At 39.7% G+C, this 26084-nt stretch overlaps 4 protein-coding genes across 18 annotated transcripts; 3 read left to right on the top strand and 1 right to left on the bottom strand.

Moving 5' to 3' along the window:
* Window positions 1-125: 125 nt before the first annotated feature.
* LOC109625920 (proteinase-activated receptor 3) lies at window positions 126-6243 on the bottom strand. Its single transcript, XM_020081518.2, has 4 exons — window positions 6113-6243; window positions 5795-5935; window positions 3472-3657; window positions 126-2838 (listed from the first exon to the last, which is right to left on the bottom strand). The coding sequence occupies exons 3-4, from the start codon at window positions 3533-3535 to the stop codon at window positions 1790-1792; spliced, it is 1113 nt and encodes a 370-aa protein (XP_019937077.1). The 5' UTR covers window positions 3536-3657; window positions 5795-5935; window positions 6113-6243; the 3' UTR covers window positions 126-1789.
* A 134-nt stretch (window positions 6244-6377) lies between these two features.
* LOC109626040 (proteinase-activated receptor 1-like) lies at window positions 6378-10729 on the top strand. 5 transcript variants are annotated; one of them, XM_069514271.1, is made up of 3 exons: window positions 6378-7255; window positions 7460-7545; window positions 9271-10729. In XM_069514271.1, exons 2-3 carry the CDS (start codon window positions 7473-7475, stop codon window positions 10359-10361), a joined length of 1164 nt encoding a protein of 387 aa, XP_069370372.1. In that variant the 5' UTR covers window positions 6378-7255; window positions 7460-7472; the 3' UTR covers window positions 10362-10729. The 5 variants fall into 5 exon arrangements, 4 of the variants coding, with proteins under 4 accessions (XP_069370372.1, XP_069370373.1, XP_069370371.1 ...); XM_069514272.1 differs by having other exon boundaries at window positions 6378-6942; XM_069514270.1 differs by having other exon boundaries at window positions 6378-6886.
* Window positions 10730-11274: 545 nt separating this feature from the next.
* Window positions 11275-15572, top strand: LOC138405462 (proteinase-activated receptor 1-like). Its single transcript, XM_069514173.1, has 3 exons — window positions 11275-11418; window positions 13014-13099; window positions 14031-15572. Exons 1-3 carry the CDS (start codon window positions 11324-11326, stop codon window positions 15215-15217), a joined length of 1368 nt encoding a protein of 455 aa, XP_069370274.1. The 5' UTR covers window positions 11275-11323; the 3' UTR covers window positions 15218-15572.
* A 1822-nt stretch (window positions 15573-17394) lies between these two features.
* Window positions 17395-24834, top strand: LOC138405461 (proteinase-activated receptor 1-like). Of its 11 annotated transcripts, none has more exons than XM_069514169.1 (7): window positions 17395-17510; window positions 17585-17650; window positions 17726-18016; window positions 18147-18254; window positions 18444-19288; window positions 22174-22259; window positions 23241-24834. In XM_069514169.1, exons 5-7 carry the CDS (start codon window positions 19260-19262, stop codon window positions 24452-24454), a joined length of 1329 nt encoding a protein of 442 aa, XP_069370270.1. In that variant the 5' UTR covers window positions 17395-17510; window positions 17585-17650; window positions 17726-18016; window positions 18147-18254; window positions 18444-19259; the 3' UTR covers window positions 24455-24834. The 11 variants fall into 11 exon arrangements, with proteins under 11 accessions (XP_069370270.1, XP_069370268.1, XP_069370262.1 ...); XM_069514167.1 differs by having other exon boundaries at window positions 17726-17821; window positions 17922-18016; window positions 18147-19288; XM_069514161.1 differs by having other exon boundaries at window positions 17726-18254.
* The last annotated feature ends 1250 nt before the right edge of the window (window positions 24835-26084 follow it).

Here is a 26084-nt window from a genome sequence, read left to right on the forward strand (position 1 = left end):
TTAATAAGCACAGGCATCTGTTTAATTTCTTGTAAATTCAAATATTTATATTAGTATATTATATTTATATTATATCAGTGATGAATAGAAAAACAAAAACAGACATAAATCTCAGTGTAGACAGCTTCAGAGTTCCGGCCAACAACTTTATTAGTCCACAGAGATGTTAAACCATCAGGAAAGATTGCAAGGAGCAGACATCAAACACCAGCTGACAAAGATGAAGTGGTTCGATTTTAAGTCACACGCAACTGTAAAAAGTATCAACGACAACGCAGTACACTATCATTTATTTCAGGTGTATATCTTTGACGTAAAAATTGTATAGACGAAGGAGTCTGGGTGAACCAGCATGAACGATCAGATTAAGAAAATACCGCAGATAAAATCATTGAATAAATGTTTGAACTAAAAGGTGTTTAAAACTCATGAGATAACTGTGGTGATTAGTTCTTATTTTAAGGTGAAAAAGTAACTAAATACTAATATCAGATATATAAACCTAAATCTTAATTTATAATTCTAAACCTGACTATTGAGTCTTTTTCTACATTACAACATGTAGATTTAAATTCAATATTTAGATTTAACATTGATATTATCATCAATTGATTTTTTTTATGAAAAAGCTAAATATAACAAATATTAGGGGAAAACTGGTGAGTTGCTGTTATTTTATAAGTAAAACTGAACTGGACCGGCTTCAGTCTAGTGGCATGAGTTACTCAAAGTCTAGAAAAGGCCTCTGCTGTTGTGGAGTTAGAAATTTCAAGCTTCCATGACAACCTCCCCAAACTGTTAGAACTTGCACTTGGCCCACATGTGCACTTGGATTCAGACCAAACCCAACCCTGACTCTCCCAGATTCCACTACCAGAATAAGGAACTTCTGTCCTGTTCACAGTCTTAAACCATGCAGATTGAAACATTCAGCCTGGTGAATGTGGATTGGAACTGCATGAATCCATGGAGCCAACCTGTATGTGTCAACATTCCAGGCTGCTGCTGCTGGTGGTGTGATGGTGTTTTCTTTACACAGTTTAGACTTTGATACCAATATAGTAAATGATGTAATGCAAAGCGAATGGGAAGTCTGGGCATGCGTGTCACCCTGAACTTGCATGTGTGTCACTTGCTCGTCAGGAAATGCCAACGCAGTTAGCGTGATTGTGGTTAATTCTCTACATGAGTTGACAGGAATAGAAGATGAACAAAGTTCTAGACCCGGAATTGCTTAGATTATATCTGAAACTGCTCTTCAGTAAACTATTCTTAAAAAAGTTTACATTTTAACAAACGGAGAGCACTGTTTATGATTACAGGGATAAACAAACGTTTGGGAGACTTTTTTTTAATGTCAGTCTGTTTCACATCGTTTATGGTCAGTCATAGTTTATTGTAAATACTCCGCACAGGAGGCCTTCTGCCAAGAAATAAAAAGTTTTTTTGTAGTTATATTCCTCAGAATTCTACAAAGGGAAAGCAATAGGCCCACAAAATTATACCCGTCAAAAGATATATATATACATATATATATGTTTTGGTCTTTCAAAGCATATTTAGCATTAGTCTGCTCATTCCCTCTGTGACAGACAGTCAAACACTTAACGATAGACCTATGTACAAGAAGAAGTTATCTAAATGACGCAACACGAAACAAGTCCAACTATTGTTAAGCATTACAGTGGCGGTCCTTTAACTATCTTTTGGGATTCCAGCCCCAGAGAACATTTTCCCCCACATCAACTACAAAATAAATGAAAACCAGATTTTGGCATGATGTGTCTCTTTAAACAGATATGCTCAGGGTCTTGCCTTTAAAGGCCCTGAAGTATCTGCTCGAGCCTGAAGATTTGGACATCAAGAGAAAGAGGAAAGGGTCCAGACAGGCATGGAGGCAGCACAAACACACCGCCACATTAAAATACACATACAGAGTTTCATTTCTGTCCACAAACAGCTGCACGTAGTGGAGGAAGTGCAAGACCACAGCAGGGGTAAAACACAGCAGGAAGATGACAAACACGAGTGAGCTGGCCTTGATGTATAAAGACCAGTCGTTCTGTGACTTTTTGAGCTCACAGACGATTCGTGTGAAGCACAGAACAGTGGTCACCAGCGGCAGGAGGAGGCCGAAGACGGCCAGGATCAGGTTGTAGTAGAGCAGGAACATATGGGAGTCATAATCCAGAGGCAATACGTCATGGCAGGTGGTGCGTCCCAGCTCAGGGAGCCAGTAGCTCTGCTGGATGAGGAGTTCAGGGACAACGGCGGCTCCAAACACCATCCACACGGCCAACGTGACCCAGGCAGTGCACGTCCTCTTGGGCAGGGATTTGTACTTGAACGGGTGCACTACAGCCAGGTAGCGCTTGATGCTGATGCAGGCCAGCGTCTGGGCCGAGCAGTAGAGGTTGCCATAGAAACAGGCCGTGACCACCCGACAGGCAGCTTCTCCGAGAACCCAGTGGTTTCCATAGAAATGGTAGTGAGCCTTGAAGATGAGGGAGAGGAGGAGGAAGAGGTCGGAGACAGCCAGGCTGCAGTACAAGATGGCACAGGACACCTTCCTAATTTTAGAGTACAATGTACACAAGATGGCAGCGTTGGCCGGGATCCCGACAACAAGCACCAGGATATAAATAATGGGGATGACCCGGGTGCTGAGAGGGCTGTCGAGGTACCCTGCTGTGCTGTTGCTTCGTAACGTCAGTGCTGGATGAGAATGAGATGTTTCAGGAGCCTGAGTCTTATATTGGTTTAAAGGGTCCCCACTGAATGTTCTGGGATTAGGGACGGCAGAGTCAGTCCTGTTATGCCTTTTCATCCTCGGTTTCCCTGCAACCAAACAAGAACACACAAAAGTTAGTGAGAACTTGTTTATTCTTTGTACTTAAATGTATTTTATCAACATCAAATTCAACTATGTTGTAATCACCAAACAATATGCAGAAAACGCAGACAAGTTCCTGATTAGTGCTGCTATTATAATCATACTACTATAATCATCTGTTTTCATTTTTTTATTAGATTAATAAATGTATCCTTTAGTCAAATGTGGTTAAATATCAGAAAATAGTGGGGAAATAATTGAAGTTTTTGTTGCAGACAAGATAACAAATTCAAATCACGTTTTGTCCAAAACCTACAAATATTTACTTCTAAAAACAAAAAACTGTTGAAAACAAGGAATTTAAAAGGTTGATTGATTATCAAAGTATCTTCTTCCTGCTATTTTACTAATCAATGTATCTGTTTATTCAGCTCTAACCTTGTGTCGTGAAAATAGGCTATTTAGAGTGAATCACTGAGGAACCATTCCACAAGTTGCAGCTTGTTTGTTAAGTTTCAACATCAGCTCACAGATCAAGTTTCACTTCCACCACCACTAAAAATATATGTGAAATAGAATAAATATAATATGTAAAAAGGTATTTTCATAAAAACTTAAATTATATAAGCACCACTTACCCCTTTTTTGAAGTGTGCCACTTGTGAACAGAACAAAAATGAGCAGAAATAAAAGCTTCCTCATCTTTTCTTGTTGTGGAACGGCGCTCAGCTCAAATGTCACAAAGATCTCTTCTCTCCGGTGTTTGTTGTTTCCTCAGCTCCACATGTCAATGCTGCTCAGTTTCACCCCCGTCTGCTGCCTCTCTATGGGTGTATTCAAGTTAGAAAACCCCTCCCCGAGTGAGGATGAGCAGGAAACAAACATGACGTCTTTCCCACTTTCAGAAACATGTGTGGGTTCAATTTACTTTCTTTTTAACTTGCATAAGAACTTTGTCACACTATCATACTGTTTTATGAGCTTTGAAGGTAACAATACTGATCCCCGCTCTAGTTTATGTGCATCTGTCTCAACCCTCTGACTATTCTCTTTTCTTTTTCCACTTTTTTCCCTCTTGCATCACCTCAGCAGGGATACATCTGAAGGAAATGTATTTACAATTACTATTCTGTATGGATTTTTCACTCGGCTCTTGATGGGCCCCCATTCAACCCCCAGGGTGAGAGTAAACGGGACATCTGGACATCTGGGAGCTCTGCATTATGCTCCCTGGAAAAGCAAGGAAATGTCTGTCTGAAGATGATAAGCTTGTCCGGATATGAGCGTTTTTGTTTCGTCTTCACTCTCATTCTTCCTGAAACATCTTATGGAAGCCTTACCATACTTTGGTTACATTATAAACCCTTTGAGAAGTTGTGTACTGCCAAAACATGTTGAGAGATGAGAAAAGTCAAATATATACGTATATGTGCAGTCTATATTTCTAAATGCATCTGTATTCCTACGGGGAATGTGTCTTCAATGATTTCTTCTGTGTTTTCCTTTTAAGCTCATTTTTACATTTACAGGAAACTTCATCAGCTTGAATGTTTCATATTCTTTGGGACACATACTCTGAAGTACTTTCTTGATTTTTATTTTATTATTCGAGTCCTTAACACCCAGCTGATTGCAGATGTGACCTGTGTCCTGTTCCCCCTGAATCTGTTTATCAGCCAGAGAGATGCATTGTCTGACAGCATGTTTTCGACCTCAGTATGCACCACATGCAGACACCTCGCAGATGTGCGGTATCTATTTCCTGTCTTTGACGTTGCCGCTGACGTACAACTAAAAACATCCCGCGTGACTAAAATGGAGAACTGGGCGAAGCATCTGCTCTGCAATGCAGTTGAGCTTATAATCGTCACAAACGAAACATAAACATGTTGTTTTCATACTTGCAGCAAAAAGTCAGAGAGGTTATGTTTACTGTCACATAAAAACATAGTCAGGGTCGTCCTGCATGAGTCACATGTCCATTCAAGTCCACTAACAGGAATATTCTCTTTTTTGTGATTACTAAAAATTAAGGAATAACTGTAATTTCTACTTTCTACGACTTACTTTGTATCAACTGTCTAAAAGTGGCAAACTGTGACAACTCTACAACACTGTTGTGCACTGTCCCTGTTAAATAAATAAACACAAATAATAAACACAAATACAATGTTAGCGATTAAAAGGTGCTTTTGCTAGAATATCATTTTTAAAGCTTTGATGCAACGTTGATTGAAGATTGTATGCACAAGCCACAAATGAGAGCAACTTGCCTTTATGATAAATGATTCAGTATTGGAGGTCTTTTTTATAAGAGCCATGATGCATCTACTTCCTTTCTGTTCAACTCTCTCAAATAACAGCAACACATCTACAGCAAACATCTGTTTCCTATAGTTATAATACACTTAATTCATCCCCTACAACAGCACACTGCTTTCTGTTTTTAATTCTTCTTCAATAAGTTAATCATTAATTCAGAATGGAATCACTGACAATCAGATAAACTGAGGAGGATTATTTTGATGCGAATACTGGGATAAATGATATGAAAGATTATAGTAACAATCCAGTTTGTTTTCTCCCCCATGTGTCCATTAAAAAAGAAGTGTTAGATTTATACCCAGACTTTGGCAGAGACAGTGTCTCTGTAATGATTCAAATAACCTTTTCAGGTTTATTTAAAAAGCTTTTAAACATACATTTGTACTGGTTTTAAAACTTTGATAACTGAAAAATGCTACAAAATAAAGAAATAAGTGATTTTCCCACATGAGGGCGATATTTATCTTATTTGAAGGGGATTATATCATTCAACTGCTTATCAGACATTCAAGTCACTTAATGCTGACATCATTGACTTATTTTAGCTCAGTGTCGCCAAGAGTACGCCCACAGTTTCTGTCATATTCTTGTTGTGTTTAGACTGACATGTGGAAGAAATGATAAAAGTATACGTACCGTTCAACAATATCTTCTTAAGTTTTTTCTTCCATCATGTTCTTATCTTCCAGAAAGTGACTGGGCACATTTCCCACTGTCAGCGGCCAAATTTCACTGCAAACTCATTTTTCCTGGTGAAAATCTTAAATGATGCACATTCTGTAATTTGTTGAGGACAAAATGACGCAACGGTCAATGGACACCAAAATCATTAACCCATTGAGGGCTGGATTGAAAATAATACTGAAAATCAAAGAAAAAACCTGAAATCACAGGGTGATCCAACTTGCATGACTTTTATCACAGCAACTTGTAATGTTACTCAGTGTGTATTACCCTGCTGGAGTTCATTTTGTAGAGCTCTGGCAGTGCTCCTCCAGTTCCTCCTCTCGCAAAGGAAGAGAGACCAGTCCTGCTGCTCGGTTGATGCCCTTCTACGGGCCTGTTCAAATCTCTTCGTGTAACTGCCGGTCTCCTGGTATCTCCTTCATGCCCTTGATATTGTGCATGGGAGATGCAGCAAAACTTGTGACTGCAAGTATGGATGTGCCTTCCCGCAGGAGCTGGAATACCTGTTCAACCTGATCAGGCTGCAGACACAGCCTCATGCAACCAGTAGTGACGAGGACACTAACAAAGCACACAACTAAAGAAGAATTAGTCAGGAAGGAGAGAGCAACTGTCTGTGGCCAGCACCTTTTTGGGGTTGTATTGAGTGAAACTGAATCATCACTTGTGCTTCCTAAATGGCATGGAGGGTCACGCAACCACCAGCACTCTCACCTGAGGACCTCCCACCTCTGGAGCCATGGGTCCTACTACTGCGCATGTTGGATGATGAGGGAGGCAGGAGTGCCCGGGGAGACCAACGCACCCTTGGAAGACCATGCCAACGTCCATGTGGAGATTCCCCGGGCTGGATTCAAGCCCTTGACCTGACACTGTGACTTAACCCCCCCCCTTTATTTCCTTTTGTTCCCCTATATTATTTGTTCTTTCTCCACTCACCCCAACCGGTCCTGGCAGAGGCCGTCCACACCGAGCTTGGTTCTGCCGGAGGTTTCTTCCACCTGGCAGTTTTTCCTCCCCGCTGTTGCTCATGCTTGCTCGGTGTGGAACAAGTCGGATTAAGATCTTGGACTTTTGTGCAGCACCCTGAGACAACTGTTTGTTGTGATACCGTGCTATATTAATATATTTGATTGAAATTTGAATTTGAACTCACTTGCTGTTATACTGTGATGTCAAGTGTTCCCTTAATTGTTTTGATTGATTATTGAGTGATTATGGCCTCCTATATATATATATATAGGAGGCCATGACCATATCTTAATATTCATTTTACAAAATAAGAAACAGATATTTGATATATATCTGTTTGTTATTTTACAAATAACAAACAGATATATTTGTGAAGAAGCAGGTTTGTCTGTCTTTCTGTGAGATTAGATATCGACTCCCTGTGGATATAAAGCTCAGGTGAGTCAGTGAGTTGATCAGATTTGGACAGTTAACCACTACACTGGAACTGTTATGTGATGCAATATCAGTGGATAGGAATGTTTTCTCTTTTTTTGGAGCCAGTAGACCTAGGTAGAAACAAACATGTCACGATCTGCTGTAAAAACAAGTTTCAACCGTATTTAAGATGAGCATTTCTTTTTTGTGTCTTCATTGCTTCAGTTCCACCAGCACAATGTTTTCGGTGTCTCAACAAGCCTTGCTGATGGTTCTGGTGTGTGCGTGTGCCGACTCAAATCTGATGAACGGTAAGAAAACTTAAGTCATTTTCTAATGAAAAAAACACACTTTTAATATGTATGATCATTCTGTGTGAATATATGATGGGATATGATTTATGACATATTTTATTGTGTAAAAGTAAAAGAACAGAAACGATTAGTTAATACACATTTAAGTAAACATGAATTAAAGAATGAATGAATGAAAGAGACAGCTCAACTGTTTCAATAGGAACAAAGATTAAAGTGGCATCTGCCAGAAAAACCTGAAGAGTAAATCTTCCTCAGAGAGAATGTGGGGTCAGGGTCATTGCAAATGAATACAATTGTGGGGATCACCTTCATCCTATGAGGAGAATGTTTCGATCTTTGATTGAAAAATGTCCTCATAGGATAAGGTGATCCCCTTATCAAAATCAAATTCGACTGTGTTGTCATCACCAAACAATGTGCTGAAAACACAGACAAGTTCCTGATTAGTGCTGCAACTATAATCATCTGATATTTTTTTTAAACTGTTGAAACCAAGGAATTTAAAAGGTTGATTGATTATCAAAGTATCTTTTTCCTGCTTTTTTACTAATCAATTTATCTGTTTATTCAGCTCTAACCTTGTGTCGTGATAATAGGCTATTTAGTGTGAATTACTGAGGAACCATTCCACAAGTTGCAGCTTGTTTGTTAAGTTTCCACATCAGCTCAAAGATCAACTCAGTTTCACTTCCACCACCACCAAAAATATATGTGAAATAGAATAATTATAACCAGTAAAAAGGTATTTTCATAAAAACGTAACTTATATAAGCACCACTTACCCCTTTTTTGAAGTGTGCCACTTATGAACAGAACAAAAATGAGCAGAAATAAAAGCTTCCTCATCTTTTCTTGTTGTGGAACAGCGCTCAGCTCAAATGTCACAAAGATCTCTTCTCTCTGGTGTTTGTTGTTTCCTCAGCTCCACATTTCAATGCTGCTCAGTTTCACCCCCGTCTGCTGCCTTAGAAAACACCTCCCCGAGTGAGGATGAGCAGGAAAAATGCAAACATGACATCTTTCCCACTTTCAAAAACATGCGTGGCTTCAATTTACTTTCTTTTTAACGTCATAGGACGATCCACAATCAGCCAGAACAACAATTTTTAGTTTTTCTTTGCTTTATATCTTTCTAAGCAAAGCTTTTAGACTAATTATTTGAGCATTTCATGGACCAACACATTTCAAATTTAGAAAATAGTGAACTGATTGTTTTCCTCATTGGTTGATTTGCATATTTCAATTATTCCTTTTATCAATTAAATACAAACAAGTAGCAACATCTTTGCAACCCAGAGCTTTGAGTTTCCATCAAAAAATGAGAAAAGCAGCAAATCCATATTTGAGAGGCTGAAAAGTAAAAAACAAATAAAAGATTATATTCTGGAATAATAGTTTGGACTACAACTTGTTATTAAATGTTTAAAAAAATGCCAATTAACATTTTTACTGTCCCAAATTGACATGACGTAAAATGTCTTTGTCTGTTATTCAGATTACAGTACAGTAAATTATCGGCATTTTTAAAAAATATAATCAATGAATTGACTCGAAATCAAACTAGTTGCCAAAGCTGATTATCAGTTGACAAAGTAAATAACCAATAGTTTCAGTTCTAGAAAAGTGATATGCATGAAAAAGATCTATTAACACCTTGATGAAACAAACTTTCTCTACATCTTGGATTCCCTGACTCTTTTTCTCTTTCTCTCTCTCCAGCGACAAAGGACAAACCTCCTGGTTCAGTAGAAACATATATGTTTCCAGTAACTGAAACTGATCACAAGACGGTGAAACTCTCAGAAGAAGTGCAGTTGTTTCTCAGAGGCTCTGTGTCCACCATCCTCATCCCTTCCTTCTACACACTGGTCTGCCTCATCAGCGTGCCGATCAACATCTGTGCAGTGGTGGCCTTCACTCTGAAGATCAAACCCAAGAAGCCGGCAGCCATCTACATGTTGAATCTGGCCTGTGCCGATCTGCTCTTCGCCGTGCTGCTGCCCTTCAAGATCTCCTACCACTTTGGCGGCAACAACTGGATATTCGGCCCGCTCATGTGCCGCGTGGTCACCGCAGCCTTCTACTGGAACATGTATTGCTCTGTTCTGCTCATAGCCTGCATCAGTGTGGACCGTCTCCTTGCTATAGTCTATCCTCTTGACTCTCTGCCTTGGAGGACGCCAGGAAAGGCAATCATGGCCTGCGTAGCCATGTGGATATTATCCTTCGCTGGCACTGTGCCCCTTGTCCTCCACGACCAGACTTTTCACCTCAGTCAGCTGAACATCACCACCTGCCACGACGTCCAGCCTCTGGACAAGGTAATCTGGTACTACAAGTTCTACTTCATCGCCCTGTGCTGCGCCTTCTTCTTCCTGCCTCTGCTCATCACAGTGGTGTCCTACACCCGTGTGATCTGGGCACTGAGCAGAGTCCCGTGCAGCGTTGTAGGACGTTCAAGCAGGAGAACAAGAGCAGTGGTGATGGCTGGAACAGTGCTGGTGATATTTGTGCTGTGTTTCACGCCCACAAACTGTCTACTGATGGCACACTATCTGCAGTTTAATGGAGGTGTTGAAACGATCCAAGAGACCAGCTCCTACGCAGCCTATCTCGTGTTTATGTGTTTGGGGAGTCTGAACTGCCTCCTGGATCCCCTGGTCTACTACTTTGGCTCATCCCAGTGCCAGAAACAACTATCCAGCACGCTGAGGTGTGAGAAGATTTTGGAGGGCTGTAGTGGACATTCCTTTTCTGGCTTCAGTAGTTATAGAACTGGTACCAGAACAAGCAGATCATGTGACCTGTAGGTTGACTTCCACTCAGTCTTCATACCATAAAAACTCAATTTCGTAACAAAAACCAGGGTTTCTTCCAAACCACATGCTTTCAATCAGAAAAAAGAGAGATGATATATGACCAACACTGCAGACTATACTGCAAGTAGTAATGTTATCCTGTATTTAACTCTTATAATTTTGTTTTAATCTACATTTGTGTGATACACCTTCTGCTTTACACACATTTATATATAACAGAATATAACCTTGCCATATTAGTAGAGCTACATGATTTGGTGAAAAAGTCATATTGCAATTATGGTGATTGTAAAAGTGATAAACAAATGGTGTTTTGAGTATGAGTGCTTGCTGATCAATAAAAATACAAAGATTACTGAGCATTTGCTTTTGTATATTTCTTCAACACGCTTCTCTTAAACTTGAACATTCATTGTAAACTTGTGAAAGAAATATAAAAAATAACAGAAACCTAAACACAGACCCCTCCCATAGGGGTGTGGTCTGCTTAAAGTAAGGATCTGATCAGGCCTGATTGATGAGAATGATAAACTAAATAATCTGAACAATGTCATTGGTGTGTACTGGAAAAAGCGGAGCCAGATAATATCTGCTTCAGAAGAAAAGTTTCAGGTTTCTGATGTGCATACACATGCATCTGTGTTTGTGTGTGTGTGTATGTGTGTATGTGTGTGTGTAGTGTCAAACACTTTAATAAACCTTCCATTGTTATCACCTTTGCTTTTGTCCCATGGTGACATGATAATGACATCATCATTTGTATTCTTTTAAAGCATCATAATCTGGTGACTGCTTATTGCACATCACGCTTCCACAACATTGAGACGTGTCACACGCTGTGTGAAAAGCAAGGTTTTATCCAAGCTACATTTGAGGAGAATCAGCACTGTGTAACGTGGGAACACACACACCTCCCCCTTCCATTTTCTTCGTCCTGCCCCGCCCTGAGCTACATGGATCTGGTAGAGTTGGGAGACTTGAGCAGCAGCTGTGGAGGAAAAAACTGTGGTCTTAGTTTTCCTGTAAAACTACTCCAACAAAGACAAAGGTGGGTACAAAACAATGCTGATGATACTGTAGTGCATGATGATTTAAAAAATATGCAGAAAGGTAGTGATATACAGTATATATATATATATATATATATATATATATATATATGTCAACATTGACATTACTCTCATAGAAATGGCAGAAAATCGAGTTTCAGACAGCTGTTTGACAGCAGATAAAGTTGGCATGTATATCTCGACACACAGTGAGGGGAGTAATTAAGTACATTTACTCAAATACACTACTGAGAATGATTTAACTATAAGTATCTAAGATTTATTCTGCTTTATATCTCCAGGTAAATATGTCAAAGGAGCAGTCTTTTATTGAACAATGTTAAAAATGATGCATAATCCACAATGTGAAGAAAAAGGTGTTTAGTAGGAAAGAGATGAAGAAACAGAATGTGTTGTTTAAAGTTCAGAGAACAACAGGGTTGATGATTTGCGTGTTCAGTGTTGATGAAGCTGGGTGAGGGAGGGGAATATGAAGCACAGATGGACAGATTGATGTTGCTGAAATTTAACTCACCTGCTGTTATACTGTGATGTTAAGTGTTCCCTTAATTTTTTTAAGCAGTGATTATGGCCTCATATATATATATATATATATATATATGTATATATAGGAGGCCATAACCATGAAATGATCGCATATCTTAAAAACACTCATTTTACAAATAACAAGCAGATATATTTGTGAAGAAGTAGGTTTGTCTGTCTGTCCGTGAGATTAGATATTGACTCCCTGAGGATATAAAGCTCAGGTGAGTCAGACGACTCCCATCCCATCCTGGCCTCATCATCTTCCAAACTCTCACAAAGAGAAAGCAACCAGCACATTTCTCACAGGGTTAAAGCTCCTGTGACTTCAGCTTGTAGATTATTTTGTTTTAATAAAAAGAAAATGTACATTATCTGATTGCCTGGAACAAGACGCCATTGGAACCATTAGATTTACATAACAAGGTGAAGAGACTCATTTGTTCAAGGATAGGTCATTTTACTGGCTTTATTCATCCCAATACATTTTCCTTCTGATGTGGTTATTTGACTGATAGTTCTTGAAGTTAAAAAGTTGGTGAAAGTTCCTAAAGTTAAAAAAATTCCACTTCAATCTTCTCAGACCCAGAACAAGTTACACTATAAATAACCATTAAAGGACATAGCTGTACATTTTAGATCACTCCCTTCTGTGATTACCAATTCTACTGTGGCTCTCTTGGTTGCTTTACTTCATATGACCAAATGCATGAGACATAATAATGACACGTTTCTGTGCCTTCAAATGTGTGGTCATCTGTGTGGTGCTACCAATGCAGAAAGGCCAAAATATCACAGGCAGGTACTTTGTTTAGAGGCTGCTTGTCTGAAAACATGTGAATCAGTGAGCTGTCCAGATTTGGACCGTTAACTGTTACACTGGAACTGTTTTTGTTATGTGATGGGACATCAGTGGATAGGAATGTTTTCCTTTTTTAGGGAGCCAGCAAACCTTTGGCACAACCAAACTTTATTGGTCACGATCTCCTGTAAAAACAGGCTGCAAGAGAAAGATGAACATTTCTTTTTTGTGTCTTCATTGCTTCAGTTCCACCAGCACAATGTTTTCGGTGTCTCAACAAGCCTTGCTGATGGTTCTGGTGTGTGCGTGTGCCGACTCAAATCTGATGAACGGTAAGAAAACTTAAGTCATTTTCTAATGAAAAAAACACACTTTTAATATGTATGATCATTCTGTGTGAATATATGATGGGATATGATTTATGACATATTATTGTGTAAAAATAAAAGAACAGAAACGATTAGTTGATACACATTTAAGTCAACATGAATGAATGAATGATGGAGAGTGTTTCCACTGTATGGTACAAAGGATATGTGAGGTGTTTGAAAATGCTGATGAGTTCAAGGCAGGAGGAAAAGATGTGAGCGACTTTGACAGAGGGTTCACTGATGGGACATGGATATCAGGAGCTGAAGTCACAGAGACAGCTCAACTGTTTCAATAGGAACAAAGATTAAAGTGGCATCTGCCAGAAAAACCTGAAGAGAATGTTTGGATCTTTGATTGAAACATTTCCTCATTGGATGAAGAAATGATCATAGGACGAACCACGATGAGCCAGAACAACAATTTTTAGTTTTTCTTTGCTTTATATCTTTCTAAGCAAAGCTTTTAAGACTAATTATTTGAGCATTTCATGGACCAACACATTTTAAATTTAGAAAATAGTGAAGTAATTGCTCATTATTTTCCTTTTATCAATTAAATACAATCAAGTAGCAACAACTTGTTATTAAATGTTTAAAAAAATGCCAAACAAAATTTTCAATGTCCCAAATTGAAATGACGTAAAATGTCTTTGTCGGTTATTCAGATTACAGTACAGTAAATTCTCGGCATTTTAAAAAAATATAATCAATGAATTGACTCGAAATCAAACTAGTTGCCAAAGCTGATTATCAATTGACAAAGTAAATAACCAATAGTTTCAGTTCTAGAAAAGTGATATGCATGAAAAAGATCTTTTAACACCTTGATGAAACAAAATATTCTCTACATCTTGGATTCCCTGACTCTTTTTCTCTTTCTCTCTCTCTCCAGCGACAAAGGACAAACCTCCTGGTTCAGTAGAAACATATATGTTTACAGCAGATATAGAAACTGAAATTTATCAGAAGCCATATTACACATCTACTGGATATCCTGATTATTATCATGAAACCAGCATCAACAGGATGGAGGTGGGTAATATAACCAGAATCAAGATGGTGAAAACCTCCGAAGAAGCGCGGTTGTTTCTCAGAGGCTCTGTGTCCACCATCCTCATCCCTTCCTTCTACACACTGGTCTGCCTCATCAGCGTGCCGATCAACATCTGTGCAGTGGTGGCCTTCACTCTGAAGATCAAACCCAAGAAGCCGGCAGCCATCTACATGTTGAATCTGGCCTGTGCCGATCTGCTCTTCGCCGTGCTGCTGCCCTTCAAGATCTCCTACCACTTTGGCGGCAACAACTGGATATTCGGCCCGCTCATGTGCCGCGTGGTCACCGCAGCCTTCTACTGGAACATGTATTGCTCTGTTCTGCTCATAGCCTGCATCAGTGTGGACCGTCTCCTTGCTATAGTCTATCCTCTTGACTCTCTGTCTTGGAGGACGCCAGGAAAGGCAATCATGGCCTGCGTAGCCATGTGGATATTATCCTTCGCTGGCACTGTGCCCCTTGTCCTCCCCGACCAGACTTTTCACCTCAGTCAGCTGAACATCACCACCTGCCACGACGTCCAGCCTCTGGACAAGGTAATCTGGTACTACAAGTTCTACTTCATCGCCCTGTGCTGTGCCTTCTTCTTCCTGCCTCTGCTCATCACAGTGGTGTCCTACACCCGTGTGATCTGGGCACTGAGCAGAGTCCCGTGCAGCGTTGTAGGAAGTTCACGCAGGAGAACAAGAGCAGTGGTGATGGCTGGAACAGTGCTGGTGATATTTGTGCTGTGTTTCACGCCCACAAACTGTCTACTGATGGCACACTATCTGCAGTTTAACGGAGGTGTTGAAACGATCCAAGAGACCAGCTCCTACGCAGCCTATCTCGTGTTTATGTGTTTGGGGAGTCTGAACTGCCTCCTGGATCCCCTGGTCTACTACTTTGGCTCATCCCAGTGCCAGAAACAACTATCCAGCACGCTGAGGTGTGAGAAGATTTTGGAGGGCTGTAGTGGACATTCCTTTTCTGGCCTCAGTAGTTCTAGAACTGGTACCAGAACAAGCAGATCATGTGACCTGTAGGTTGACTTCCACTCAGTCTTCATACCATAAAAACTCAATTTCGGAGTCGAAACAAAAACCAGGGTTTCTTCCAAACCACATGCTTTCAATCAGAAAAAAGAGATATGATATATGACCAACACTGCAGACTATACTGCAAGTAGTAATGTTATCCTGTATTTAACTCTTATAATTTTGTTATAATCTACATTTGTGTGATACACCTTCTGCTTTACACACATTTATATATAACAGAATATAACCTTGCCATATTAGTAGAGCTACACGATTTGGTGAAAAAGTCATATTGATATTATGATGTAATAAACAAATGGTGTTTTGAGTATGAGTGCTTGCTGATCAATAAAAATACAAAGATTACTGAGCATTTTCTTTTGTATATTTCTTCAACACGCTTCTCTTAAACTTGAATATTCATTGTAAACTTGTAAAAGGAATATAAAAAATAACAGAAACCTAAACACAGACCCCTCCCATAGTGACAGACAGTCCCTTCCATACACTCTCAGTGATGTGATACCCCATGTAGGATTTAAGGAACTCAAAGACAAAGATCTAAAACAAGTGATGCTTCATCTTTACATTTGCTGCTCAGTCCCTTTTCTTCCTATTTGCTTTAAAGGTCCAGTGTGTAAGATTCAGGTGAAAGGGATCTATTGGCAGAAGTTTAATGTAGAATAATCCTCATGATGTTTTCACTAATTCGTTTCATCTTAAGTGTATGAATTTAAATATATTTTACATTGAGGGGGTCCTCTCTACCGGGGCCACCATGTTTTTTACATTAGCCAGACTGGAAAAACTGAACACCTTTTGAGTTTTTATGACAACTGAACTTCAGTCTTCAGTTACTGAATACTACCACAGGTTCTTTTTCATGTTTGGAAGGGGAGGGTGAGCTGAGGGGTAGGGGTGTAATGATTAATCTACTACATCAATGTATCGATTTATATTCCTGCGATCGAACTACATCGATCTGTGCTCGGCAAGTTGGCCTTCTGGACGACACTAGGAAATAACGCATTGGATTTAAGCAAGTCAGACTTTATATTGATGTGTTTTTTTAGCACTTTTAATGATAAAGGCGTTAAACGTTACTCGATTCAGTCTGCCTGTCTGTGACCTCATCGCAACGCACCGGCAGCAGCGCAAATATCAAAACATAGTATGATGGCGGCGAGCGAGATATTATCAAGCCACCATTGCGGTCCAGTGTGTGGAAACACTTTGGCTTTTGCAAAGACGATGATGAGATGTTCTAAATAAGTCGCTCGCTGTTTGTAGGATATGTAAAGGTCAAGTAAAGTACCACGGCAACGCCTCAAGTGCCATGGGATTTCATCACACAAGACCGACGGTCCAGGCACCTATTGCAGCGTTCCCGCTAAATATATAAATATAATGGATATAAACATGTTTATATCCATAATATATACCTGATTCCCTTACAAGAAACAACAGGAATCTAAGAAACTTCACCTGCACTGTCCAGTATCCAGGTATTTATTTCAGTCACACTGGTTGAATCTCTGGCTAAAAAGTTACTGAATCGATTTCAAGTCACTGAATCGTTTCGGATCGTATCGTTTTTAATGAACCAATTTCGTCCTTGAATCGTATTGACAACCACGAATCATGATACGAATCGAATCATTGTTAAAACGAATCGTTACACCCCTAACAAGGGGTGTTCAGCTGCAACATGCAATTTCAACACAAGATATCACAAAATTCTACACACTGAACCTTTAAAAGGTTTTGAGCTTATCACTTGAAATATCAGCTCATGACTCCAGTGGGTCATTAATCGGCCTGTCCCATGCCACTTTTATTTTTCGAGTTATCAATTGATCCTAAAATGGACATCAGAGGTCTGTCTGTGTTTGTTTGTTGTGAATCAGATTACACAAAAACAACTGGATGGATTTACATGATTTAAGTTTCTGGATGTTAGTGAAAAAAATCTGCAGGTTTAAGGGAGTGAAATGTAAGTGTGTGCTATCTAGGACACCTTGACTGAATTTAAGGAGACGGTTGGGTCTTGTTTTTAATGGGTTTTTTTTTCAGTGGATATACATTGACCAGCTGCGCTTTCTCCATTGACAAACATTAAACCTGCAGTTATCTGTGTTTTTATATTTATGTGAGGGCTGACATGTAGGGTGAGAACACTGCCCTCTGTAGGTAAGGTTAGATGGAGTTGTCCCTGCCTTTATAAGGACAGGTGTGGGCAATCATTGTCTCTTTGCCTGAATCCTGGTAGATGTGGGGGAGGTCTGCTTGGTGTGTGCAGGTAACGGAGATCTGGGGAGAAACACTGCTTGTATGGTTTGAGTTGAAATCTAATGAGGTTTCTTGTATATCTAGTTGTAGTAAAGCTGTGTCCTGATTGATCCTGACTCATCATCTGCTGTGTAGCCCCATGGTGAAGAGGTAGGCCATGGATAACAGTCTTTGTTTGGTTAACTGTAGGCCTATAACTGATAACATAATAATTGAATCCTTTAGGAAACTCAGCTCTTGTCTCCCCCTCATTTGAGCTAGAGTAGTCTGCTGACCAACCTTCCCGGCGTCTCTTTTAATCAGGACCCCAGAGTGAGCAAGGTAATCTAAACTGGTGTGGTCGTGTAGAGGGGGTTAATCCCGCATAAGTATTTTTGCCAGTTGATACAAATTATGTTGACCATGTTTTCCCTCATTGCAGACTTAGTGCCAGACTGCTGCTTTGGCTGAACCACTTCACCTACATTGTCGGGCTTACTCGATCTATGCTGAACTGGGCTTAATCATAGTTCTTGTGTGAATAGTCCAGGATTTGTAGATTGTTCGACAACTAACTGTTCTACTGTTCATCGTTAGATTCATTCATGTCTTTCTCACTTCTGTGAAACTGAACCCATTGAAATTAATTGTTTTTATTTCTTTATAGGCAGTGGGACAAGCTGTGGGGAGTACATGTGAGATCCACCTACTTGCATGCAGTGTGGTAATGGTGGCGATCACTTGAGTGGCTTGTAGATTTGTTTCCCCTTGCTGAGTAAGTTGTAGTGTTAGTGATCAGTGTGTTCACATGGTAACTATTGGGGTCTACGATAGAATCTCCCCGCGGGGAGTACCCTGCATACTTACTAGCTACTATCAAATGCCATTTGATATTGTAGCTTGTATTTTTAGCTGTTAATTGTCTTAGCTATTTATTAAACTTATTGTTTTCTTTTTCTCTCAGGAATTCCAACAACAATCCTACTTTTAAATAAATATTCTAATTGTGAACTGAATGCACGTTGCCTGCTCTCCTTGAATTCTAAATGTTGTATTGTGTCCACATGTATGAGGTTGAGGCCTAGAACGACCCATGGTTATTTAGCCATTTCATTTGTCTTGAATACTGTGTCTGGCCACATTTGCAAAGGATCACATGACTAGTTGGTTGCTAAAGGATCAATCATGGTGATTCATTGATAAAGATCCACAGCTAGCAATGCAGTCCATTTATGGCATTTCTGTCAGCAATGTTTTTGCTTTTATGTCACAATTATGTTGTTTTGGTTCCACCCTGTTTTGGTTTATTGTTTCACTGTATCATGGGAAAATGCTCTTTAAACCCACAATGCACTTACTGCAGCAGCAAACAGGACAATTTAGTAATGAGCTGGTGAACATAGTGGAACATTTAACAATCAAAGAGCCAAATATTTCGCTGGGGAGGTGAGGAAAACCAAAAATCAGACGCATTAAGGTTAAAGCTCCTGTGACTTCAGCTTGTTTGAATTATAAAAACTGAAAATAATCATCTGATTGCCTGGAACAAGAGGCCATTTGAACCATTAGATTTACATTAGTGGGTGAACAAAGAGTCTAGTGGCTAAATTCATCTGATGAGATTATTTGACGTTTACAAACAGGAAACACTTAGGCATCTCCAGGGATATTTCTTCAAGTGTGGTATTGTGGTGGAGATGTATCCTGAGATGTGAAATAAAGAGTTTCTCAGACAGCAGGATTTTTCAGTGTTTCCAACATTGCTGGTTCTGGTGTGTGCATGTGCTTCCTCAGCTGTGAACAACAACGGTAAGAAGACTTCAGTCACTTTCTTATTAAAAAAAAAACACCATTAAGCTGCAGTTCAATATCTATCTTATTCTACATGAATGTATCATGGTATGGTATGTTTTACTGTGTTATTTTGTTGAAACTGTAAAGGGGAGTTGGTTAATGAATAATGATCAACTGCAGACAAATCAAAGGGAAAGAGCTGAATGAACAGAGTGTACAGCACATGTACCTGCATGGTACAGTTATTTGTATTTATGATATATGTCTATATGTTGAATGGGTTAAAGGCAAGAGGAATAGATCTGAGTGACTTTGAAAGGGGTTCACTGATGGGACATGGATATCAGGAGCTGAAGTCACAGAGATGGCTCAATTGTTTCAGATGGATGGATGGAGATGGATGGACAGGGGAAAAACGACACCTCACCGATCATATTGTGAATAGGTAAATGTGTTTCTATGGAGGCACAGCAGGAGATATGAGTGGTGCAAAGACCACAGCCACTGGTCTACAGTGATGAGTCATTTGATGACATCATCCTGTGACAAAACATTTCTGTCTAGAAAAAGCCCCCATCCCCTCAACAAGAGGGGCTAACTGAATGTTTTTTATTGAAATGATGTGAATCATATAGTCTTAACAGTTAGTTTGGTGTTTTCCTTTGTTGTTGCTCTATAATTTCATAAATGCAACAAACATATGATATATATATATAAGCTGTGTTATCAAATATGTTTTGCAGCTCCAGACATTTTATTTGGGGGAAGAGGGGGCCAAAGGGCTCTTTTGATAGTAAAGGTATACCCCTGCCCTAATCAATGTGCTGCCTTTTCATGAGTTTAGAGACGTGTGGCCCTTGAGAGCAGTTAAAGGCTGAAGGCTCACTCACTGACATCAATGCACGCTCTGTTCTGAAGAATCCACTCCTGGCTCAGGAACCTTCCTGCAATGGCTTGCAATATATCCAGGTTGATCTTTCTGCTGCCTTCACTGCCGTCTATGGATTTTGGTAGGGCTTCCTTCACCTGTTTGTAAAGTGCCTTCGCCATTGCTGACGAGTCCTGTTCAGATGTGGGGAAAGCTTCTACTCAATTTGAAAACATGTCAACAAAATCAAGACAGTATTTCTTTCCTTCACTTTGTCACTTGAATAAAATCCATCTATGAATGATCAGTTTGTTTGGTGTTGAATGTGCACTTTGTAGAATCTGGATTCCTCTATGTATGTTTTCTGGTGTAGGACTTGATGGGATAAAGAAGTCGGGAGATTTCTCGTTTTCTGCAACTCCCGATGTGCGTTTATTTACAAACTTTTTCAATTACAGAGCTCTTCTGAGTGTCGGCAAAACATCCGCTTTTAACCCCTCCTGGTGGCCTTGTTACCATGGTAACACCACAGCTCCTTACAGGTTTGAGTAATAGTGCAAACCCCATAGTGCAAATCAAATATGGTGTAAACCATGATAGAATTCTGTCAGAATTCTGCATATGGTATGCCTCTCTTTGAGACTTGGTTCAGACCATGTGTCAACTTAGCATAATGAGGAAACAGATATCTTGGTAAACAATATTTTGCATTTGGTCCACACCAAAATTCTCTCAGACACCAAACAACCTGCTTTCCTTCAAACAGCTTCTCTTTTAGTGGCCCTTGTCTACAGTTCCTGTACATCAGCATTAGGTGTTAATGACACATCAGTTACAGAAAGGCCTTTGACAGGCAGGTTGCGCTTTGCTGCAGTTTTTTAAAAAGCAGCATCTGCCCTCACATTCCCCTGTGAGACTGAGTCAAGATATTTAGCATGTGCTCCACATTTGTGGATAGCAATCAGTTTGGATAACAACACAGCATCAAGCAGAGCAGTAACCAATATATGATAATATAGGTAATGGGTTTATGAATAGTCCAAAATCTGGTAAGATCATGTACCAACCCCAATGCATACCTGTTATCAGTGTAGATGTTGATACCCTTGTCACTAGCATATTTGCATTCTTCAGTCAATGCAACCAATTCTGCAGCCTCTGCAGAATGTGTTGGGAGTGGTTCAGCCATAATTGTGTCATACAAAGTTGTACCTGCAAAACCCACTTGATTTCTACCAGTTGTTGGATCTTTTGATGCTGAACAGCTCCATGTCTGCATTTATCAGTGCTATTGTATCTGAGCCACCTGGCTGTTGAAGGGTGGGAGGTCCTTTGCTCAAGCAAAATCACTGAAACAGCAAGTGGCACCAGCACAGTCAAGTTATCATGACTCACAACATCACGTGCTCTGAAACAGGTTGGAGGTGCTGCTCCCCTCATTTTCCTTACAGGAAAAATGTTGATGTTTCACACGGAATTATCTCTCCAGGTTTTGAAAGATATTAAAAAAACGAAGATTTAGATGTTATCACTACTGGGTCTGTTCCTCTGATCAGACCCACATCATATTTGTGCTCAGTCCACAAACATGACAGTACCTGTTTTCAACTCAGGAACGTCATTGATGTTCACAACAAAAGTGAATTGTTCATGGATCATATCTAAATATTTCCCAACTTCCGGTGTATGTCTGACACTGATAAAGTCTATATCAGGAATGAGTTCAACATTCTTAATTGCATTTGTCACTGCAAAAAAACTTTTGTGATTTCCCTTTAAACCTGTTTAAAATGAATATTGGGAATTTCATACCCTAAACAAATGTTGAGCCAGTGAGTTCAATCAACTCTTCACATTTATTGTTTTGACCCCTGCCTGTCCTTTTTCTGCTCTTTCAGAGAATAAACCATATTGACTACACTAAAAATCTGTTGTTGTGCTCTTGGGTTCAGTTCTGTGTGTAGTCGTTACAAAACAAGTTTCAACCGTATTTAAGATGAACATTTCCTTTTTTGTGTCTTCATTGCTTCAGTTCCACCAGCACAATGTTTTCGGTGTCTCAACAAGCCTTGCTGATGGTTCTGGTGTGTGCGTGTGCCGACTCAAACCTGATGAACGGTAAGAAACCTTAAGTCATTTTCTAATGAAAAAAACACACTTTTAATATGTATGATCATTCTGTGTGAATATATGATGGGATATGATTTATGACATATTTTATTGTGTAAAAGTAAAAGAGCAGAAACGATTAGTTGATACACATTTAAGTCAACATGAATTAAAGAATGAATGAATGAAAGAGACAGCTCAACTGTTTCAATAGGAACAATGATTAAAGTGGCATCTGCCAGAAAAACCTGAAGAGTAAATCTTCCTCAGAGAGAATGTGGGGTCAGGGTCATTGCAAATGAATACAATTGTGGGGATCACCTTCATCCTAAGAGGAGAATGTTTCGATCTTTCCTCATAGGATGAAGAAATGATCATGGGACAATCAACCAGAACAACAATTTGTAGTTTTTCTTTGCTTTATATCTTTCTAAGCAAAGCTTTTAGACTATTTATTTGGGCATTTCATGGACCACCACATTTTAAATTTAGAAAATAGTGAAGTGATTGTTCATTATTTTCCTTTTATCAATTAAATACAAACAGGTAGCAACATCTTTGCAACCCAGAGCTTTGAGTTTACATCAAAAAATGAGAAAAGCAGCAAATCCATATTTGAGAGGCTGAAAAGTAAAAATCAAATAAAAGATTATATTCTGGAATAATAGTTTGAACTACAACTTGTTATTAAATGTTTAAAAAAATGCAAATTAAAATTTTTAATGTCCCAAATTGACATGACGTAAAATGTCTCTGTCTGTTATTCAGATTACAGTACAGTAAATTATTGGCATTTTTTAAAAATATAATCAATGAATTGACTCCAAATCAAACTAGTTGCCAAAGCTGATTATCAGTTGACAAAGTAAATAACCAATAGTTTCAGTTCTAGAAAAGTGATATGCATGAAAAAGATCTATTAACACCTTGATGAAACAAACTTTCTCTACATCTTGGATTCCCTGACTCTTTTTCTCTTTCTCTCTCCAGCTACACAGGACACGCTTCAACATGATTCAGAATTTTCATATATGTTGATAGCAAATATAGAACAAACTCAAATTTATTTAGACACATCTAATGAATATCTTGATAATGATAATGTGAATATAACCAGCAACAATGCTGATAATGAAACCAGCATCAACAGGATGGAGATGGGTAATATAACCAGAATCAAGGCGGTTAAAATCTCACAAGAAGCGCAGTTGTTTCTCAGAGGCTCTGTGTCCACCATCCTCATCCCTTCCTTCTACACACTGGTCTGCCTCATCAGCGTGCCGATCAACATCTGTGCAGTGGTGGCCTTCACTCTGAAGATCAAACCCAAGAAGCCGGCAGCCATCTACATGTTGAATCTGGCCTGTGCCGATCTGCTCTTCGCCGTGCTGCTGCCCTTCAAGATCTCCTACCACTTTGGCGGCAACAACTGGATATTCGGCCCGCTCATGTGCCGCATGGTCACCGCAGCCTTCTACTGGAACATGTATTGCTCTGTTCTGCTCATAGCCTGCATCAGTGTGGACCGTCTCCTTGCTGTAGTCTATCCTATTGACTCTCTGTCTTGGAGGACACCAGGAAAGGCAATCATGGCCTGCGTAGCCATGTGGATATTATCCTTCGCTGGCACTGTGCCCCTTGTCCTCCCCGACCAGACTTTTCACCTCAGTCAGCTGAACATCACCACCTGCCACGACGTCCAGCCTCTGGACAAGGTAATCTGGTACTACAAGTTCTACTTCATCGCCCTGTGCTGCGCCTTCTTCTTCCTGCCTCTGCTCATCACAGTGGTGTCCTACACCCGTGTGATCTGGGCACTGAGCAGAGTCCCGTGCGGCGTTGTAGGAAGTTCACGCAGGAGAGCAAGAGCAGTGGTGATGGCTGGAACAGTGCTGGTGATATTTGTGCTGTGTTTCACGCCCACAAACTGTCTACTGATGGCACACTATCTGCAGGTTAACGGAGGTGCTGAGAAGATCCAAGAGACCAGCTCCTACGCAGCCTATCTCGTGTTTATGTGTTTGGGGAGTCTGAACTGCCTCCTGGATCCCCTGGTCTACTACTTTGGCTCATCCCAGTGCCAGAAACAACTATCCAGCACGCTGAGGTGTGAGAAGATTTTGGAGGGCTGTAGTGGACATTCCTTTTCTGGCCTCAGTAGTTCTAGAACTGGTACCAGAACAAGCAGATCATGTGACCTGTAGGTTGACTTCCACTCAGTCTTCATACCATAAAAACTCAATTTCGGAGTCGAAACAAAAACCAGGGTTTCTTCCAAACCACATGCTTTCAATCAGAAAAAAGAGATATGATATATGACCAACACTGCAGACTATACTGCAAGTAGTAATGTTATCCTGTATTTAACTCTTATAATTTTGTTATAATCTACATTTGTGTGATACACCTTCTGCTTTACACACATTTATATATAACAGAATATAACCTTGCCATATTAGTAGAGCTACACGATTTGGTGAAAAAGTCATATTGCAATTATGGTGATTGTAAAAGTGATGTAATAAACAAATGGTGTTTTGAGTATGAGTGCTTGCTGATCAATAAAAATACAAAGATTACTGAGCATTTGCTTTTGTATATTTCTTCAACACGCTTCTCTTAAACTTGAACATTCATTGTAAACTTGTAAAAGAAATATAAAAAATATCAGAAACAAAGACAGACCTCTCCCATAGTGACAGACAGTCCCTTCCATACAGTCTCAGTGATGTGATACCCCATGTAGGATTTAAGGAACTCAAAGACAAAGATCTAAAACAAGTGATGCTTCATCTTTACATTTGCTGCTCAGTCCCTTTTCTTCCTATTTGCTTTAAAGGTCCAGTGTGTAAGATTCAGGTGAAAGGGATCTATTGGCAGAAGTTTAATGTAGAATAATCCTCATGATGTTTTCACTAATTCGTTTCATCTTAAGTGTATGAATTTAAATATATTTTACATTGAGGGGGTCCTCTCTACTGGGGCCACCATGTTTTTTGCATTAGCCAGACTGGAAAAACTGAACACCTTTTGAGTTTTTATGACAACTGAACTTCAGTCTTCAGTTACTGAATACTACCACAGGTTCTTTTTCATGTTTGGAAGGGGAGGGTGAGCTGAGGGGTAGGGGTGTAATGATTAATCTACTACATCGATGTATCGATTTATATTCCTGCGATCGAACTACATCGATCTGTGCTCGGCAAGTTGGCCTTCTGGACGACACTAGGAAATAATGCATTGGATTTAAGCAAGTCAGACTTTATATTGATGTGTTTTTTTAGCACTTTTAATGATAAAGGCGTTAAACGTTACTCGATTCAATATGCCTGTCTGTGACCTCATCGCAATGCACCGGCAGCAGCGCAAATATCAAAACATAGTATGATGGCGGCGAGCGAGATATTGTCAAGCCACCATTGCGGTCCAGTGTGTGGAAACACTTTGGCTTTTGCAAAGACGATGATGAGATGTTCTAAATAAGTCGCTCGCTGTTTGTAGGATATGTAAAGGTCAAGTAAAGTACCACGGCAACGCCTCAAGTGCCATGGGATTTCATCACACAAGACCGACGGTCCAGGCACCTATTGCAGCGTTCCTGCTAAATATATAAATATAATGGATATAAACATGTTTATATCCATTATATATACCTGATTCCCTTACAAGAAACAACAGGAATCTAAGAAACTTCACCTGCACTGTCCAGTATCAAGGTATTTATTTCAGTCACACTGGTTGAATTTTTGGCTGAAAAGTTACTGAATCGATTTCAAGTCACTGAATCGTTTCAGATCGTATCGTTCTTAATGAACCAATTTCGTCCTTGAATCG

This window comes from Paralichthys olivaceus, chromosome 18, assembly GCF_024713975.1.
Source record: "Paralichthys olivaceus isolate ysfri-2021 chromosome 18, ASM2471397v2, whole genome shotgun sequence".
Lineage (NCBI taxonomy): Eukaryota > Metazoa > Chordata > Actinopteri > Pleuronectiformes > Paralichthyidae > Paralichthys > Paralichthys olivaceus.